Below are 18,916 nucleotides of genomic sequence, written 5' to 3' on the forward strand. Positions count from 1 at the left end.
CCTGCTTTAGAGAGAGAAGGAATCCCAAGCAGGCTCTGCGCGGTCAGCTTGGATCCTGATACAGGGCTCTGCCTCACAACTGTGAGATCATGACTTGCGCCAAAATCAAGGGTCAGACACTTAAGCCACTGAGCCACCCAGGCACCACCAAAAGATTATTTTTAATAGATGCAAACTAGAAGTGTCCTAACTATGAATTAACAGAAAAATGGGTAATTTCACAAAACGTAATATGAAAATGAGTAAGCTACATGCTATACGCACCAACCCAAAAAATTACAAAGTAAAGGAATGATTGAAGAAATTGGACATACTTAACACAATCATATGGGGTAGAACCGTGTCCCCCCCCAAATTCACAGCCACTCAGAGTTTTGAAAGTAACCTTATTTGGAAATCAGACTTTGCAGATATAATGAGTTAAGATGAAGTCAAACTTGGTTAGAGTAAGCCTGAAATCCAAGGCTGGTGTCTTTCAAAAGAAAGCAATGCAAAGACTCACAGACACCCGAAGGGCAGAGGCCATGTGAAATCAGAGGCAGTGACTGGAGTGATGTAGCTACAAGCCAAAGAATGCCAAAGACTGTAAGAGCCAGTGAAAGCTAGAAACAAGCAAGGAAAGACACTCCCCTAGAGCCTTCAGAGAGAGCAACGCCTTGCCAACGCCTTAATTTCAGACTTCCAGCTTCCAGAAATGGAGAATAAGTGTCCATTTTTTTTTTAAGTTTATTTTTTAGAGAGAGCATGAGCAGCGGAGGGGCAGACAGAATACCAAGCAGGCTCTGCACTGTCAGTGTGGAGCCTGATGTGGGGCTTGAACTCATGAACCTTGAGAGCATGATCTGAGTCGAAACCAAGAGTCAGATACTTAACCGATTGAGCCACCCAGGTGCCTCTAAATGTCTTTTAAGTCATCCAGTTTGTGGGAGGTATAGTAGCCCTAGGAAACTAACACAATGATGAAAGATTTGAAGGAACATTAGATCTACATTCAGATAGCTCAGAGATAGATAATACAGCTTCAGAGAACACAATTAGGACTGTAAATGGGATGTTGAAACAGATGGCAGTTTGTTCTTTTTTTTTAAAGTAAGCTCCACACCCAATGTGGGGTTTGAACTCCCAACCCTGAGACCGAGTCGCATGCTTTACTGACTGAGCCAGCCAGGTGCCCCCAGATTATAGCTCTAATACAAGTTTTTAAAAATGGGAGCTGTCTGGGGCACCTGGGTGGCTCAGTTAGTTGAGTGTCACGATCTCACGGACCGTGAGTTCGAGCCCCGCGTCAGGCTCTGGGCTGATGGCTCAGAGCCTGGAGCCTGCTTCCGGTTCTGTGTCTCCCTCTCTCTCTGCCCCTCCCCCGTTCATGCTCTCTGTCTCAAAAATAAATAAACGTTAAAAAAAAAAATTTTAAAAATGGGAGCTGTCTAAAAAACTAAGTGAGCTACCATAGAAGGTAACTGAGCCACCTGTTACCTAAATAAGTTCAAGTGGAAGCCAGGTAACTGAATAATCTATGACTTTTTCATAAGAGATTTTGTATACCATATTATTAAATATGTTTGTAAGGTAATAAGATCTGAAGTTCCTAAACGACTTTATACTTTTCTTTTACATATGGAATAAGTGTGACCAATGACAAAAAGGTCATGCCACTTAAAATCTCTGGAAAGACTGAAGAAGAAGTCCTAGAATACAGTTTAATCTGCACAGTGCCAGTGAAATGGGAAACTACTGCAGGAACAAGGGTCTGCCTGGATAATATAAGGGTATTAACTGAAAACGTACGTTTTCAAATGTATGTTTGCAAACCTATGCACAACCTGCCCAAATTGAAAGACCACTTTATCTTAAGGATACAGGCAGAGAACCAAAAAGTTAACTAACAATCCAGAAAATTTTCAATTTAAAAAAGACTGCTTTTACTCTTTTCTGAAACAAACACTAGTAAGCTGTAATATTTAATCTGAAATAACTGCCTGAATGGTGTGCTAATTCCAGTGGCTCTTTAAAATAACTCATAAAGAGCTTTAAATACTATTTTAAGGGAAAAGAGAGTGAACTATCAAAATTAACCCTGATAAAACTAAATTAGTTAAAAGGTAAAAGAGCATTGTGTAAAAATTCATAAAACTATTTCCTTTAGTGCAAATAAAGTACTTTTTCTAACTTGGCAAAGATTATACTCCTACAAATGTTTACAGGAATGTCCGTATGAGGAAAGGAAAAGGTATTTGTAAATAAAATTCACATGGGTTATTTTGACAAACATCAACACATTCTCAGAACAAAAATTCCAAATGTAAAATGGTATCTTACCAGCTCCAAATGGCACATAGGCAAACTTCTCTCCTGATGCTGGATTGTCCTGTAAGTAGCGATCAGGATTAAAGTCCAGGCGTTCTACCCATGAGTCTTTAAGTCTTTGATTGACAGTAGGAGAAACACACACCTGATGTCCTGGAGGAATGGTATAACCTGCCACAGTCTACAAATGAAAGCAACACATTTCCTTAGAAAATATAACAATATTTTACCAAATAACCAGACCACTGTGTAATAAAGCATTAACCCACATGAGCTATACTTATATTTAAAAACTAGCTAGATGACAGGCCAGCTGAAAATTATTTTAACTCAAGATGACTTCCAAGTGACCCAAAATGGGGCTGGAAATTAAAAAAAGCCATAAACGCCTCAGAGGTAGCAGAGGGATTTCAAGGAACCTTCATAATCCAATTCATATTCTTCCATACTGTCAGAATTTTCTTCAACATGTTTTTTTTTTTTAAACCAAGAAAAAATATATTACCATTTTAAAAACCCTAATTGTTATGTAAAAATGCAGGGAACAGATTAGAATGTATATATTCTGCAATTATTTATATAAAAATATCTGTATAAATTGAATATATAATTATATATCAAGAGTTAGAATACATAAAATTGAAATTACACAGAAATGATTATTCTTTCTTAATTAGAAAAATTCTCTTTGCTATTATAATATTTCTTCTTTTTGATAAATACAAACTGGATGCACGAAAGGGGAAATCTAACCAAGAGACTTACCTGAGGGGTTTTGGCCATTCTCATCATAGTCATTATAGGAGGTCGAAGTCTTAATGTTTCTTTTATACAGCGATCAAGTACATTTAGATCCTTGAGCTAAAAAAGGAAATCATTTCCTGAGTTTTACAAATTTTAACTTACTTCAATAGTATGCAATATTATTTAAACTTCTGGGTTATTATAAGATAGTTTAACTTCTGGTAGAAGTACAGAAGTAACTAGTTCAGTAGCTGAGATTATCTTGTTCTATTACTAACCACAGTCAACAAGAGAAAGGAGGCAAGACACCCACAGGAGAGGTAATCACCCTGAAGAATGGCATAGTAAGGACCTGCAAAAATTTACTTATCTAAAAAGGTGAAAACACTAGCAAAAATCATCAATGTCAGCTTTTTCAAAACCTGTGATTAAATGTTTAGAGCGGCATTATTCATAATAGCCAAAAGATGGAAACAACCTAAATGTCCATCAACTGATGAATAGATAAACGTGGGATATCCATACAATGGAATATAACTTGGCAATAAAAAAGGCCAAAGTACTGATACATGCTACAACATGGATGAAACTTGGAAACATGCCAAGCGAAAGAAGCCAGTCCCATTTGTAGGAAATTGTAGAATAAGGCAAATCCATATAGACAAAAAGATTACTGGTTGCCAGAGGCAGGAGAAATGGAGCATGACTGCTAATGGGTACCAGCTTTCTTTTGGAAGTGATTTAAGTGTTCTAAAATTGTGATACCATCACAATTCTGACTATACCAAAAAAACACTACACTGTACACTCTAAATGGATTCTATGGTATGTAAGTTATGAATCAATTAAGCTATTGTTTTAAAAGTTATTGGGGCGCCTGGGTGGCTCAGTCGGTTAAGCGGCCGACTTCGGCTCAGATCATGATCTCGCGGTCCATGAGTTCTGTGCTGACTGCTCAGAGCCTAGAGCCTGTTTCAGATTCTGTGTCTCCCTCTCTCTGACCCTCCCCCGTTCATGCTCTCTGTCTCAAAAAAATAAACGTTAAAAAAAAATTTTTTTTTTAAAGTTATTAAATCAGGAATGAAAAAGGAGACATCACTGTTGACCTTACAGAAATAAAAAGGATTGTAAGAGAATACTATAACAATTTTAAGCCAACAAATTAGGTAACCTAGATGAAATGGACAAATTCCTAGAAAGACATAAACCAAAGACTCAGGATGAAACAGAACACATGATCTATAACAAATCATCAAACAACTTCCCACAAAGACAAGCAGACTGAGATGGCTTCACTGGTGAATTCTAACCAGACACATAAGAAAGAATTAATACCAATCCTTCATAAACTCTTCCAAAAAAATAAAAGAGGGAACACTTACAAACTTATTCTATTAGACCAGCATTACTCTGATATCAAAGACATCATGATAAAACTACACACCCAAAAATAAAACTACACATCAATATCCCTTATGAATAGATGCTAAATTACTCAACAAAATACTAGCAAACTGGATCCAACATTAAGACATTTCAGGGAGGGCTATGGGGAGTTTTCTAAAAATAAAGAAGCTAATTTAATTTACAGTAAATAGAAGATCTCAAATTGCCCCCTCTAAAAATTAGCCACTCATTAGATACTCAAAGTCATAAGGCAGCAATGAAATTAAAAATCCACAAACCTGATCGTAAGTTAAAGGAGGCAGATCTTCTCCGCAGACTGTCTTCTGTTCTAAATAGCATTTTTCTTGAAGTGTTTTGTCTCTGGCCAAAAAGAAGCCCATCCAGGCACTCGTAGTTGAAGATGTATGCTGCCCTGCCAAGAGCAGTCCAATAAGCATGCCTGCCACTTCATCATCTGTCAGAGGACGCCCATCCCTACAGAGTGAATCACAAACACAAATTTACCATTGTGGCAGACCCATTTCAGGCCTCAACATTTATTTTTTTTTTATTTTTATGTATTTATTCTGAGAGAGAGAGAGAAAGTGCAAGCGGGGGACAGAGGCAGAGAGGAGAGGGAGAGAGAATCTTAAGCAGGAGCAAGCTCCATGCCCAGCGCAGAGCCCAAGAGGGGGCTCTATCCCATCACTGTGAGATCATGATCACTGTTGAGATCATCCCATCACTGTGAGATCCCATCACTGTGAGATCTATCTCATCACTGTGAGATCATGAGCCAAAATCAAGAGAAGCTTAACCGAGTGAGACACCCAGGCACCCCTTGTCAACATTTAAATAAAGGGTCATGGTGAATACATTTTTCAGGTATAATAGTCTCTTGCATTTGCCCATCACAAGTGAGAATTTTTCCCCCTTTAGGGAAAAGAGAAAGACCAAAGACAAATAGGATTTTGATTACAAAATACTTCCCTGCAGTTTATCAGCAAACTTTTTCCCATGCACAGTCACTTGGGACTTCACTAAGGCATAGGTTCCCACTATTTTATGTCTCATCCATTGAAAAAGTCCAAGGGTCACAGCTACTAATTCTGTCAGCATCATTACTTTTTAATTGTAATTATTTAACTATGTTGTAATGTATAATTTCCTGCATTAGCCTGACACATGCTAAAAGAGCTCTTACTTGTAAGTAGAATCTAGTAAAGTTTGAAGAATGTCATCAAGTTTTTCTTCTGACTGTCTGCGTTTCTGGATTGCTTTATAGAAAATATTCTTGATCTCTCGATGAGCTCTGTCCCTGCGTCTGCAATTCAAAGATGAAAATGACTAAGAAGTACTTTCTGGCATCAGTTCATTTTGAAAATAACCTTATTTAACTAACTTGAATAACTCTATAATAATCGACAAAAAATCAGAACCAAGAGGAAAAAAAAAAAAAAGCCATAAAATTCTTATACTGTTAGAAATGTCCAGGGTCCTTAAAGGCAAGAAAGGTGTCTTTACAATATGTGACCCTGACTATTAACATACCACCACCTGCGTTCTAATGAAGGTCTAACATAAGACTTGTGATTATTCCTGTAGAATCCATTTCTGGTTTAACAGCAGAATAATCCTTTAAATTAATGGAATTCCAATTTTGACCAAATTAATTCTTGAAGAAGATAGTCATTCTGGTTTTTCTGTAGGATTCAGGATTTGAATAAACTTAAGATTTATTTAGGATTATATAAAATCTAGGATTTAGAACATGACTATAGCATATAGGATTTGATTCTTTTTATTTTCTGAGACCACATGTTTTGTAAGGGGCAAAAACACTAGTAGAGTCACAAAACAAACTTCAGCTCCCCAAATCTTACCTTTAAAGTAGGGCACTCACTGGGTAACAGGTACTCTAAGTGTTTTACATGAATTACCCACTTTGACCTCCTGTGAGGTAGATGCTATTATCCTCAATTCACAGGTAACTGCATGAACTCACTAGAGCCAGAAAGCAATGCAGGTGAAATTTAAAACCAGGCAATCTGACTACCTAGCCCCTTTGTAACCAAGCCTTCTAATAAAAATTGCTGCCCTGCTTTGTTTGTAAGACTGTCACTGAGGATCAACTGAGATAATGTGGGCAGAAGAAGTTTACCAAAATGAACACAGCAGTGCCAGGAAAAACATAAGGCCTGTTTAAGAAAAGCAATGGAATACTTTGGTTAAATCAGTTGGTTCAGGTAAGACCGAGAAAGACTGGGCTGAAGTGTGAAAGGTCTATTGTACCAAGCTCAGGAACTTCTGACTTCATCCAGGAGACAGAAGAGGTAAAAACAGACTTGATGCGCATTTCTGGAGAATCCATTACAGCCTATGCATGAAAGAATTCTGAAAACTGCAAAGCTCCTTATAAAGTATTACGAGTTCTAAAGAATTCCAGAGAAACCCTCCTGGTTTTCCTTTTTTCTTCCCCTCTTTATCCTGTAACTATATAGAAGTAGCAGAAGGAAAAGGGAGTACCAACTTAACTCCTCTCCATCTCTCACCTGAACAGCAGTGAATCAACAGGTACAGAGAGCCCACTGATACACAAGCTGTATGTCAAGTCCTATAAGCAGTATTTCTTTGTATCAGATGGTCCCTGCCCTTAAGGAAATCACAGTATAGTTGTAAGAAGAGAGAGAAAATTAAAGAAAGCCACTAATACTTCAAAAGAAAGATATTTCACAATATGCTATAAAAACAGTCAAATATTTTCAAATAAGTGCATAGAGGGGTGTATCACCTTCAGAGAGAGTTGAGAGACTTTCCTGACTACAAGGAATATGTGCGATAAGTAGGTTTTAAAATATTAGAACAGCTGGACAACAAATCACTTCTTTAATAAACTGAAACTTACCTTCAATGAGCTCACTATATACAGAAAACCTGTCTTGAATTCTTATAGAAGAATGGGGGCTTATAATCTCCCCTAATTTGTCTCTTTTATTTTTTATCTTTGTTAACGTAAAGTATACCGACACTACAGCAGTTCTACAGTGAAATAAGCATAGTTTTTTTTATCCATACCTGAAACTCGGCAAAGGGAGCCAACCTGGTAGCAGCCAGGCTGCATGGCTGAAACCTCCATCCAAATCTGCATACAGTTGTGCCACTTTCTCATTGAGTTGACTTCTGATTTCCTTTCCATGCAAACAATGGCTAGCTGTTAAAATTATGAGCTCAGAAAGAGCTTCAAACAAATCTAGAGGAAAAAAGATCATTCCCGTTCTATTACCAAATATTCTTTTGAAATGTTCTGTTTTCTTAGAGATATGAAAGTATTAAAAAGGAAAATTAAGAACAAAAACCAAAGATCCTTCCTGTTCATATCATCAAAAAAAGCCTACAGACAGACATGTGGACACAACAAAGAGAGGCAAGAAACTCATGATGGGAAGCACTCCCAAGTGGCCAAAACAGGGGCCACAAAGACATCTTTAAACCTCACTCATGACTCTTCAACTTGAAAAGATAAATTGAAGATAAAAACGAATATAGTTGCAGGAGTTCCAGGTCGCAGTGTAACAAAAGCAGCAAAAGGTTATTTAGTGCATCGGAGATGCTTCCCAAAGAACAGCAGTCCAAAGACCGAGGAATGGGTTATTTCCCAGGTCAAAAGCAGGAAAATCAGGACAACAATTTGAAGTCTTGACCGTATATGAAAGAAAACTGTAACTAATCACCAATTGGTATATCCCAAATTTTAGACCAATGTAGGCAAGCACATTTGATGACATTTAAACGTCCTAAAAATAACCCAGTTGCGCCTTGCTCTTTAATTCCACATGTACCAAATGAACTTCCAGTTATCACCTGGCTTTCCAATGAGATTTGCCAATGAAGTTAAGCAAATTCTGGTGTTCTCAGTGCTACAACTTTGTCTCACTTGTATTCATTAAGTTGGCATTCTAGTTTATACATCAGCTTGTTATATGGTTAGAAACAGATCACATCAACTTTAGGTGTATTAAAAATAAAATCAAGTTTCTGGACCTTTTATAGAAACTGAAGACCACGCCCAGAAAAAAACATGGGGACCTAAGAAGAGGTCTTGATGCTCTGTAGGCAGATGTTGCTTCCTGCTTTGGGCATGGCAATTTTCTCTGAAAGGAACACTTATTGTCCCATTTACAGAATGGATTCATACAAATATCCAAAGAATGTCAAATTATACTCAGTATACTCTGTACATAACGCAAGAGAGCATATAATACATTTGGTGGTAAAATAAACCTATGTACTTAAATTTACTTTTTTCATGAATTAAATCATTCTCATACAATATTAAATAAATAAGGTATTATATACAAAACTAAATCGCTTAGATTTTTACTTGCCCACTGGGGTGAAAAAAAAAAGTTATTTTATTGTCTTAAAATGACCTTGCAAAAAGTTTTACATTCAGTTTATTTTAATCTTTAAAAAACGATTTTTATATTATTTGTACAAATGAACTGAATAACCTGCATGTTAGTTAACCCATTTTAAAAGTTTTGCTAAATGAGTGGTAAAATCACTTCCTCTTGGGTCTTTTTAACTCTATGGTTATCAAAACATGTTCTTGCCATTAAATCTAAGGAGGTTTCACAAATGCTGTAGCTTGTTTTTTTATACATACCATATATTCTTATGTTTCTAGTCATAAAAAAGTAGAAATATTAGGATAAATGCAAAACCAAAACATTTGCTTACTTTTTAGTCCACTTTCTCCCCAACTTTGAAAGTATTCCTTTGTTTCTTTTTCAATTATAGAAACGTGCTGTCTAAAGTGGGCTATGTTAAGGCCACTTTTTAACATTTTCTTCTGCTCCAAAAACACCTTAAAAATATTAACAGTATAATACCAAGCATTAAAACACAATTTTGTTTTGTCACAAGATTCATTTAGGCTATTATAAGAACTCTGTAACACCCAAAGAAAACAATATTCTGAAAAAAGATTAAAAAACAATAAAAGGAATTTTTTTTATTTTTTTTTTAACGTTTATTTATTTTTGAGACAGAGACACAGCATGAACGGGGGAGGGGCAGAGAGAGAGGGAGACACAGAATCGGAAGCAAGCTCCAGGCTCTGAGCCATCAGCCCAGAGCCCAACGCGGGGCTCGAACTCGCGGACCGCGAGATCGTGACCTGAGCTGAAGTCGGACGCTTAACCCACTGAGCCACCCAGGCGCCCCAAAAGGATTTTTTTTTTAAACTACATCAGACATGGGAAACTTAGCGCGTTTACATGGATCTGAAGTAATGTGTGGAGAAACACCTGGTGCGTGGGCCTTAGACTAACAATAAATTAGGAACCCCACCTCTGCCTTCCTTCCTACATACACATTTTGCCACTCCTCACTCCAGGGCTTACCTTTCCTATCCTGTTATCTTCTGGTATTCCAAACCAACCCAGACACCAACAGCATCTCCCAAAGGTTCATTACACTTTGATATCATTTTTATCCTACTTCACATATTCTCCCATTCTATTCCCAAACAAGTATCATTCCTTTCACTATCTTCCAGAAGTTTAATTATGATTCAATATAGTCTGACTAAAATAAACTCACCCTAAGACAACCAATGGTTTTAAACCATTGGGACATTTCTATTTTAAGAATCTGATCAGCAGTATGAAAAAAATAGATATATTTGACCACAGGGATTTTCCAGGGCTCTTGCTTTTGGCCTTGAGGAGCCATTCATTTCCCCACAGCCCCCCACCCACCCCCATCCCCAGAAATAACATTTGATGTTGACTCCTAACTGCTGCACTGGGATACTAGGTAACGTGTGGTAGGATCTCAGCCAGAGCCCACACCAAGCAATTGAGCCAATGATCTCATTTGTGTTTTTTGTATCAACTTGCAACACTTTAATATTGGACTTTAGGAGGAGGAAAGAAACCAAACTTCTAAAGCGAACAATCTCTAGCTCAAAACAAGCTCTTATGCTAGAATTTCAGAGGAGTGGGATGGCAGGAGGACCTTCTGATTAAAAAATGGGATTTTCTTGTCACCCAATGGACTCAAATTCCAATGCACTGTTATCATTGGTTGTATTTCTCTGTGCAGGAAACCATTTAAAATTGCTTAGCCCGTGCCTGCAACTACAAAACAAATACCCATTCTTTGTCAGTTACCTAGGGGTTTTTGTCTTTTGAATGTCTCATTCTTCAGATTTCTGAACCAAGGAATGAATTGTTTCCACATTTTCCATGTACAATATTACACTACTACCTATAACATTATATTATAGCTATGTCTTTCTTGGCGAGAAGAGCATCACCTACTGGATTAGGGACATCATATGCAACTCCCTTCCCAAACACAGGTGTTGTCAGGCGACTGTAGACATCTTCTGCATTCAGGTCTTCATTTTTACTATTAAAAAGCAGTGCAGCAGCATCACTCCCCAGAAGGTAAGTAAATGTCTTGCCCACCATGGTAAAGCTAAATACAGGTCCATACTAAAGAAAGAAAAGCAGCCTTAGTGATGATGGTAAAAAATATGGAGCACTAAAGAAATACTAACCTCTTTATTTTTGAAAATTAAAACGTGCATAAGCCTTAATGCAGTTATTCACCCAGTCTTTGTGCAGATTTATAATTTTATTCATCCAGTTCCAAATGAAATATGAATAAATTTTTCATTTTTTTCAGTTTATACTGAAAATATTTACTATCCTTTACACAAACATAATTTTAATAATTATTCTTTCATTATTGGACAAATGGGTGATGTGTCAGTTTTTTCATTTCTTATGGATATTTCTGCAATGAGTATCTCTGAGAATATAGATTTTTTTTTTTCCCGTTGGTTAGAGAAAAGTTTATAGGAGTCACCAAAGGTTATGATCTTTACATTATTATACAAGTTATATAGTATTTGCTGTGTAAAGACATCGGAAGTTTATTTAGTTATCCGTTTTTACTACTATCTCACCAACACTAAATGATTTCATTTTTAATTCTTTGTTAATATGGTTGAGTGTTAAATGCTTTCCCTTGCAGTTTTCTGATTATTTTGAAGACAAGGCTCTGAGGATATAATTGTGAACAAAAATACTGTTCCAGACTCATGACGCTTAATCTACTGAAAAAGATACCACTTAAAATCAAATAATCACATCACCAAATGTAAAACTGCAAATGTGACAAGTACTACTGGAAGGTAAGTATCTCTGTGATAAAAGAACTGATACAAGGGAGACCAAAGAGAAGAAAGACCACCTGAGCTGAGGCTCCAAGGATGAGGAGGAATTAGCACGGTGGCCAGACATGCACAAAGGTCCTGAAGGAAAGAGTGGAGGAAAGGACAGAGGAGCATAGTCTGCAGAGCCTACACCAGAGTCTCAGAAGCCATATTCAGGAGTTTTTTCCTTACAGGCAATGAAAAGCCATAGAAGATGTTAAACTGCATACGAGAGACACACTGATGTATGCATATTTTAAAAAGAAAGGTCCCTCTGGCTGTTATAGGAAGAAGAGGGAGGGACAAGAACAGAAAGAATACCAGAGGACGAGTTAGAGCCTATTACAGGAAACTGATGATGAAAACTTGCCACATGGTTAATGGTGGGACAATGCCCATAGAAGCAAATGTATACTGAGTTATTCTGGAGAATCTGCAGATGGAAACGGATTAAGAGAGGGAGAGGGAAGTATCAAGAATGAATCATAGGCTTCAGTTCACTGTAAAACAGAACAATGGTGAGAAGAAAGAATAGGACAACCAGGATTGGAGAGAGAAAAACCAAGGGTGAGACTTTAGAAATATTGGATTTCTGATGCCTTTGAGACATCTCAGAAAAGAATCACGTGAGAGGTGAACATCCAGGTCTGGAGCTTATTAATTTGGGTGTCATCCACATATGGCTGGTAACTGAAGCGGCAGGTAGAGAGGAGATCACCTAGGGAAGAATAAAGGCCAAGGACCAAACCTCCATGAACCCCAACAGTAAATGGCCAGGCATGAGCCCACAAATGAGTTAGAGAAGGCACAGTCAGAGAAGCAGGGGGGAAAAATGAGAGAAGCCACATTTAAGGAGGAGGGAGTAGTTGTGGTTACCAGTGACAAATACAGCTGAGAGGTCAAGTTCATTGAATTAGGAAATGGAGCTCATTAATCAAGGGTGGTATGAAGAGTTAAGTAAACAGGAGATGTGGAAACAAAGTAAGTACAGAAAACTTGCTGAAGGGGGAAGGACATGAGAGGAGACTGAGTGGTCAACAGAAGCTCTGGTCCTTTTGACCTTTGAAAAATTTTTCAGAGAACATAGGAAAGATCCAGTTGAAGAAGTCACTATAGGAAGAAGAAAAACAGCATAATGTTCCTGAGACAAAAGATGGATTGAGACTTTAACTTCCAATAGGAAACAAAATAAAAACCAAGGTGACAGCACCTAGTAGGCTAGAGCCCAAGATTCTAGAGCCAGACTACCAGGGTTCACATCCAGGGTCCTCCACGTATTAGCTGTTGTGACCTTGCTCCTACAGACAGAGAATTTAACTTCTCTGTACTTCAGTTTCCCTCATCCATAAAATGGAAATAATGACAGTTCCTACTATTATCAAGATTATATATACATATATATATACATACAGATTATATCCATGATGTGTATGTCAGATATAAATATATTATAGAAGAGTATGTTGGCCGTAGTAAACATTACATGTGTTGTATTACTATTATTATTATTATTAAAAGCCTACAGAGTTGGAAATCAGACCATATATAAATCCTGGCTTCACCACTAACCAGCTGGGAGCCCAAGAGCAAATTATATAACCTGTTTCTCAGTGTTATCATGTATAAAATGGATATACCTGAAAGGAATTTGTGGAGCTTCAGTGAAATAATCTATCTAAAGCACTCAGTATTGGCACAAAGTAAGTGTTTTATAATTAGTGTAACAGGAAGAAAAGAGAATGTATGTTTCAAAGTGGGAGCATGAGAGAGTTCTCTTTGGATGGTTATACATCTCTCTTTAAAGAGGAGACGAAATCATCTGCTTTGATAGGAAGATTCAGAAGTTTAGAAAATGAAGGTCTGAACTGTCAGTGTGGCAAACACAAAGTATGCCAACCATACTTTGGCATGATACGACTGTTGAGCAGTGTTCAAAGCTCATTCAAGGTAGGGAATCATGAAATTAGGAAGGAACTTCCTAACTGGTGCAAGAAGAAAATGACTAATAGCCTCCCTCCAAGGTTGGGGTTTTACCATGTAAGTAAAATGAAAAGGAAACGTATGGTATTGGCTAAAGTGTAACTGAAATGGTGGACCATGGTGCCAGACTGGAAAAAGAAGGAAAGTAAAGAGGCTAATAATAGATCAGGAGAAAGTAAATGGGACAATGGACTAGAAGATCTAATGAGGTCAAAGAATGGTTACAATGGAAGGAGCTGTACAGGCAAGCTGGGAAAAGAAGTTATGGTCTCAGAATAAAGTGTCTAAATTTATACTGTGGAAATGAAACCATTAAGAGTGACAACCATTCAAAGTGGGCCTGTGGAATAAATGGTTGAATCAGCACAGGAAAGCTTGTTAGAAGGGCAAAGATCTGAGTGGCCATGGCATCACCTAAGTAGACAAAACTGAAGTCACAGAAGAGATTTAAAGCAGGTTAGAAAATCCCACAGATGACTAGTTAAGAAAAATAAGGGTCAATCAGTATCAGTTTTAACTGATCAGTAAGTACAAAATTTAGGCTAGTGGTTTTTAGGCCATAGCTGCCAGAACTACAGGTTCCCTCAGGTGATGTTTCAGAGATCACCCAGGACATGGAAGAGATTAAGAGGATCTCCAAGACCCTTCCAGCTCTAATTTAATGTTTCCTATACTGAGGAGCAGCTCTAATTTAATGTTTCCTATACTGAGGAGAAGCACAAGATCACAAATTTTTTTTAATGTTCTGCCATATAAAAGAAAGTTTGAAAAGCACTAATTTCTTTTCCTGTAATTATTTGGAAGACTTACCTTCTCATATGCATTTTCTAGGAATTCAATTGGACTTTTCCCAAATGCTATGGCATGTCCAAGGAATGGAATTGGAGAGAAAATGTATGGTGGACTTTTCTGCAAGAGAAAACAAAATGTGGACTCACATTTCATTCTAAAGGAGAAATCCAGTTTAGGTTCATGACCAAACAAATGAAATAAAAAATAAAGCATCAATAGTAACTTAAGAACAGCTAAACTACAAATATCTTAGGAGTGGCCATAGTAAACAGAAACTCAGAACATGATGTAAGATAAATAACTAGACAAACACAAAGGTATTGCAACTGCACATGCTGAACACTGTCCAGAATATTTATTTGTGGCTCTAGGCAACTTTGTTAGCCAACAGCAGTGGGGAGAAAAAAAAAAAAAACAGGAAAATCAAACAGCATCTTCACCACTACCACTCACAATTTTAGTCCCAGATTCTTGTCTAAAGAAGATATAGAAAAAGACAAACAGTAACTTGTACAGAAAGTGAAATGTTTAAGAAGCTACATTTATCAGTAAACAAAACACATCTCATCCATTGATTTTAAAGAGAGGGTAGATCAGTCCTAGCAGGTGCTTTAGCACTCACTCTAAAAGGCACTTTCATAAAACTTTTAGTTCGTACATTCCACTGTACAAAGGCAGTGGAATGTAAAACTGTAAAACTGTAAAAGGCAGTTTTAAAAGCTACTTGGTGTTGGCTGGTCAAGGATGCATTCATCAAATATATTAAGTATGAAGCTAATGGTCAATAAAGGCACTAAATTAAAGACACTGATACTTCATTGGCACAAGAAGTGACAATCCAGTCACTCTTACCCTACCAAACACTCCCCCCTTCAGACTGATATTAAGTCGCCATTAGGGGCAATATCACAGGCCGCAGGACATTGAACCCCACAAGGGCGCAGTCATCAAGACGACCGCCACAGGGACCGAAGCTGCCAGGGGCATCCCATCCCCAGTAGGGACTCCGCCAAAGTCTGTAACACTACTATGATCCTGGAGGTCCTGGCCAGCCGGAACCCCAGCACCAAGGCTAGCAAGGTCAAGGCAGTCTCGACCACCAGCAGCAGAGTTACGGCCACCTCCCAGCCCCCAGTGCGCCCGCTTCCACCGCCCAGCCAAGCATGGCCGTGGTCACCACTCCTGCTAGCCCTTTGGCCGCCTCTGTCGTCGCCTGGCTCGCCCTTCGGCCACAGCGGTCGCTGCGTCCCCCGCCCGGGTCCCCGGGGTGCACTTACCGCCCCGGGCGGCATGGGGGCCAGGTGGCCGACTGCAAGGCGGAACAGGTAGACTAGGCCAAGCGTGAAGGCGCAGGCGATTAGCAGCATGGATAGGAGGTTGCCGCCGGTCACCCTCTCCATCGCCTGCCCCAACACCGACCCGCCCGCCTGCAGTAATCCCAGCAGCAGCATCCTGGCCGCCACAGCATCCACTACAGTTCGCTGGAGACGCTGGAGGCCGAGGTCGCGGCCGCTCCTCCGAATCCACAGAGCGAGAGAAGCCGGCAGATGGGCGTCCGGACACGGCCCCGGCCCCCAGCTCTCCCACTAAACCGAGTCCCACCCCAACCCGTGGCTCCCACGCGCACCACCCTTGGCGTCACAGAACGAGGCGGGATCCGATGCTGGCCACGCCTCTCAAATAAGTCGGACTACCACCGCGGTCTCCTTACGCCAGGAAAAAGGACCTGAAAAAGCAAGTTGCACTTATGGTATGGGTGGTACAGAGAAAGAAAAGAACTTGAGTTTAGGAGGCGATTACCTCTGGGAACCTCAGACAACCTGAGCCTGCGTGCCGTGGGTGCGGGGCGCCACGATTCGGTGCGGGGAGGGGGCGGGCGGAGGGATCTCAGAGCGAGGTTTGCGACTAGACACCGGAGTCCGCAGCGCTCTCGATGATTGCACCGCGCGCTCGTGAGGTGATCTCAGCATACATCGCGTCAGCTGGGCGGGTGGCCTGGGCACCGCCCCTCGCCCGGGCTCGCGGGTCTGCTGCACCTGATCCTGCTTAGGGCCGGGGTGCGGAGGCCTCTGAGAGACCGCCCACGGAGTCAGGAAAAGGGGAATTTTGAAAGACTGCTTCTGCATACTGAAGGGTGGGACGATGAGGTCAGTCCCACCCCACCCCAGTTAAAACCAGTCTGACAGGTATTAATATACGGCATAAAGGTAACAAATCTTGGTTGTTGTCTGGATTATCCAGAAACAGGTTTCCGAAATAAATCTGTGTTATAGGCCGTCGCGACCTGTCTGAGGCAACATTCCCCAAGAACTCCACTTTTGCCTGTTGAACCGCCAGGGATTTAAAGCGGGAGTTCAGTCCTACAGCTACCGTCGTACTGCTCCACCCACTCCTGTGGTTTCAAATAAACATATATATAATGACTACCAAATTTAATTTTTTTCTATTATTCTCACGAGCTCCTGACCGTATTTAGGTATTTATTCAGTCAACATTAAGAGCTAGACACTGGGGGATACAGCAGCGAATGAGAAAACTGCAGGGCTTTCAGGGAAGGAGCAGAAATAGCTAATTGCCTGGTCAACACCTCTAGAGACCTCACATTCATCTCATTGTCAATAAATCCAAAACTGAATTTATTATCTCCTCCCACCCGGCTGTCAACCTACCCCTCCTGTAATGCATATGTAGGAAGGGCATCGCTATCTACCCCATTGCCCTCCTCCTTCATTCTTCATAGTTAATCAGTTGCTACATCCTATAATTCCACCACCTTGAAAGTTTCTCCACTCACCTTAGGTCTCCACTCCACTGACCTTAGGTCAGGCCTCATCATTGCTTGTCTCCATTGCAAAAGTACTCTGTGAGGTCTCTGCTTCCATGCTGGTCTTTAATGAGTCATCCCCCAGTGTTGCCATTTCTTGTATCTCTAAAGCTATGTTGTAATCATCTCTATAGGTTTCCTCTGTTAAAAGATAAACTTGAGAATAGGGATCATGCCTTAATTGTTTTTATATTCTGAGTTTATCCTAATACCTACCATAGCAGTTCTCAAACTGTGGTCCATGGCCCTCTGGGTATCCCCAAGACATGTTCAGAGTACCTGCAAAGTCAAAGCTCCTTATAATAATACTGTTATTTGCATTTTAACTGCTGGAATTTGCACTGATAGTAAAATCAATACTAAATAAAGCTTCTCCGGCCTTAGCACAAATCAAAGCAGGGGCACCAGACTGAGTCATTCATTATTCCTCACTGCCATGCACTTGCAATTAAAAAAAAAAAAAAAAATTATCTATTTCACTTAAGAATGTCCTTGATGAAATAGTGAACGTTAATTTTATTAAAGTTCAACCACTGAGGACATGTATTTAACTACTTCTTTCATGGAATAACATTTTTGCTTGAAAGAATGACTGCCGAGTGCCAGTCATTCAGATTTGGGTATTTGACAGACATTTTCTTGAAAATTAAATCAGCCTGTTTGTGCTTTTAAAGAAATTCATTGGCAATATTTGTTGTCAATGATAAAATATTAAATGTTTCAAATAAAAATTAAGAATTTTAGAAAACAATCTACTATTATCAACTTGACAACTTACTAATTCTTGAGACTTTTCTGCAGAGGAAAATTTAGTAACAAATGGATTTTGTATACGATGTGTCAACATTAGAATCTTTGCATAATTCATTAAACCAGTATTTTCAGATGCCCAGTGCATGATGTTACAAAATCATGCCTGGGTAAAACATTCATTCAAACTACAAGACGAACCAATAGATTTTCATGTAATATAAAAAGTTCATTGATATACTTTCAGATTCTAGACTGCAACTTTTAAGATACTACAACTTATAAAGAAAAATATAATTATCTGGAAAAGTTATTAAAATATTCCTGCCTTTTCCAACTACACATCTGTGTGAAGCCAGGTTTTCTTAATATACTTCAACCCAAACATTGCACAACAGATTGAATACAGGAGCGCACATGAGAATTCAAGTATCTTCCATTAAGCCTGGCATTAAAGAGATTTGCAAAAATCTGAAATAGTACCATGTTTCTATTTTTTTATTTGAAAACATAACTGTGTTCATTAAAATACACATGTTTATGTTAACGTGGGTTGTTATTTTTAATAAATTAGTATTTTTATTTCTTCCCTTTAATTTGCATTACTGTCAATACATATAGATGTAACCCACATTTTTTAAAAAAGTTCTTTAGGGCTCTTAATAATTTATAAGATTGTGAAAGAGCTCTGAGACCAAAAATAATGAAAACTGCTGACCTAAAATTGAGTTGTGGGGCTTCTATTTTTTTTTTTTTAAGTTTATTTTTGAAAGAGAGACAGAGTGCCAGCAGGGGAGGGGCAGCGAGAGAGGGAGACACAGAATTGGAAGCAGGCTCCAGGCTCTGAGCTGTCAGCACTAACCGTAAGATCTCACTAACCATGAGATCATGACCTGAGCAAAAAT

General features: G+C 39.0%; 1 protein-coding gene and 1 long non-coding RNA gene across 7 annotated transcripts in view; one reads left to right on the forward strand and one right to left on the reverse strand.

The window, feature by feature from the left end:
• The window catches only part of LOC122207520 (lanosterol 14-alpha demethylase), a 55,313-nt gene that overhangs the window by 4,047 nt on the left and 32,350 nt on the right, over positions 1-18,916 (reverse strand). For 2 of the 6 annotated variants that reach the window (XM_042917593.1, XM_042917591.1), the window contains 9 exons: positions 17,232-17,402; positions 14,456-14,554; positions 10,764-10,940; positions 9,178-9,304; positions 7,513-7,687; positions 5,642-5,761; positions 4,737-4,932; positions 3,073-3,168; positions 2,320-2,488 (listed from right to left, as the gene is read on the reverse strand). In XM_042917593.1, the coding sequence (XP_042773527.1) occupies positions 2,320-2,488; positions 3,073-3,168; positions 4,737-4,932; positions 5,642-5,761; positions 7,513-7,687; positions 9,178-9,304; positions 10,764-10,940; positions 14,456-14,554; positions 17,232-17,273 (1,201 nt within the window). In that variant the 5' untranslated portion in view covers positions 17,274-17,402. Of the gene's footprint in view, positions 1-2,319; positions 2,489-3,072; positions 3,169-4,736; positions 4,933-5,641; positions 5,762-7,512; positions 7,688-9,177; positions 9,305-10,763; positions 10,941-14,455; positions 14,555-15,714; positions 16,058-16,237; positions 16,507-17,231; positions 17,418-17,477; positions 17,541-18,916 lie in introns of those variants that run through there. The other 4 variants (XM_042917594.1, XM_042917590.1, XM_042917592.1 and 1 more) reach the window with 4 other exon arrangements.
• On the forward strand, positions 16,505-16,868 carry LOC122207596. The gene is made up of 2 exons (XR_006196939.1): positions 16,505-16,623; positions 16,711-16,868. It is a non-coding gene; the product is annotated as an uncharacterized LOC122207596 (long non-coding RNA).

Source organism: Panthera leo, chromosome A2, assembly GCF_018350215.1.
Source record: "Panthera leo isolate Ple1 chromosome A2, P.leo_Ple1_pat1.1, whole genome shotgun sequence".
In the NCBI taxonomy this organism is placed as follows: Eukaryota; Metazoa; Chordata; class Mammalia; order Carnivora; family Felidae; genus Panthera; species Panthera leo.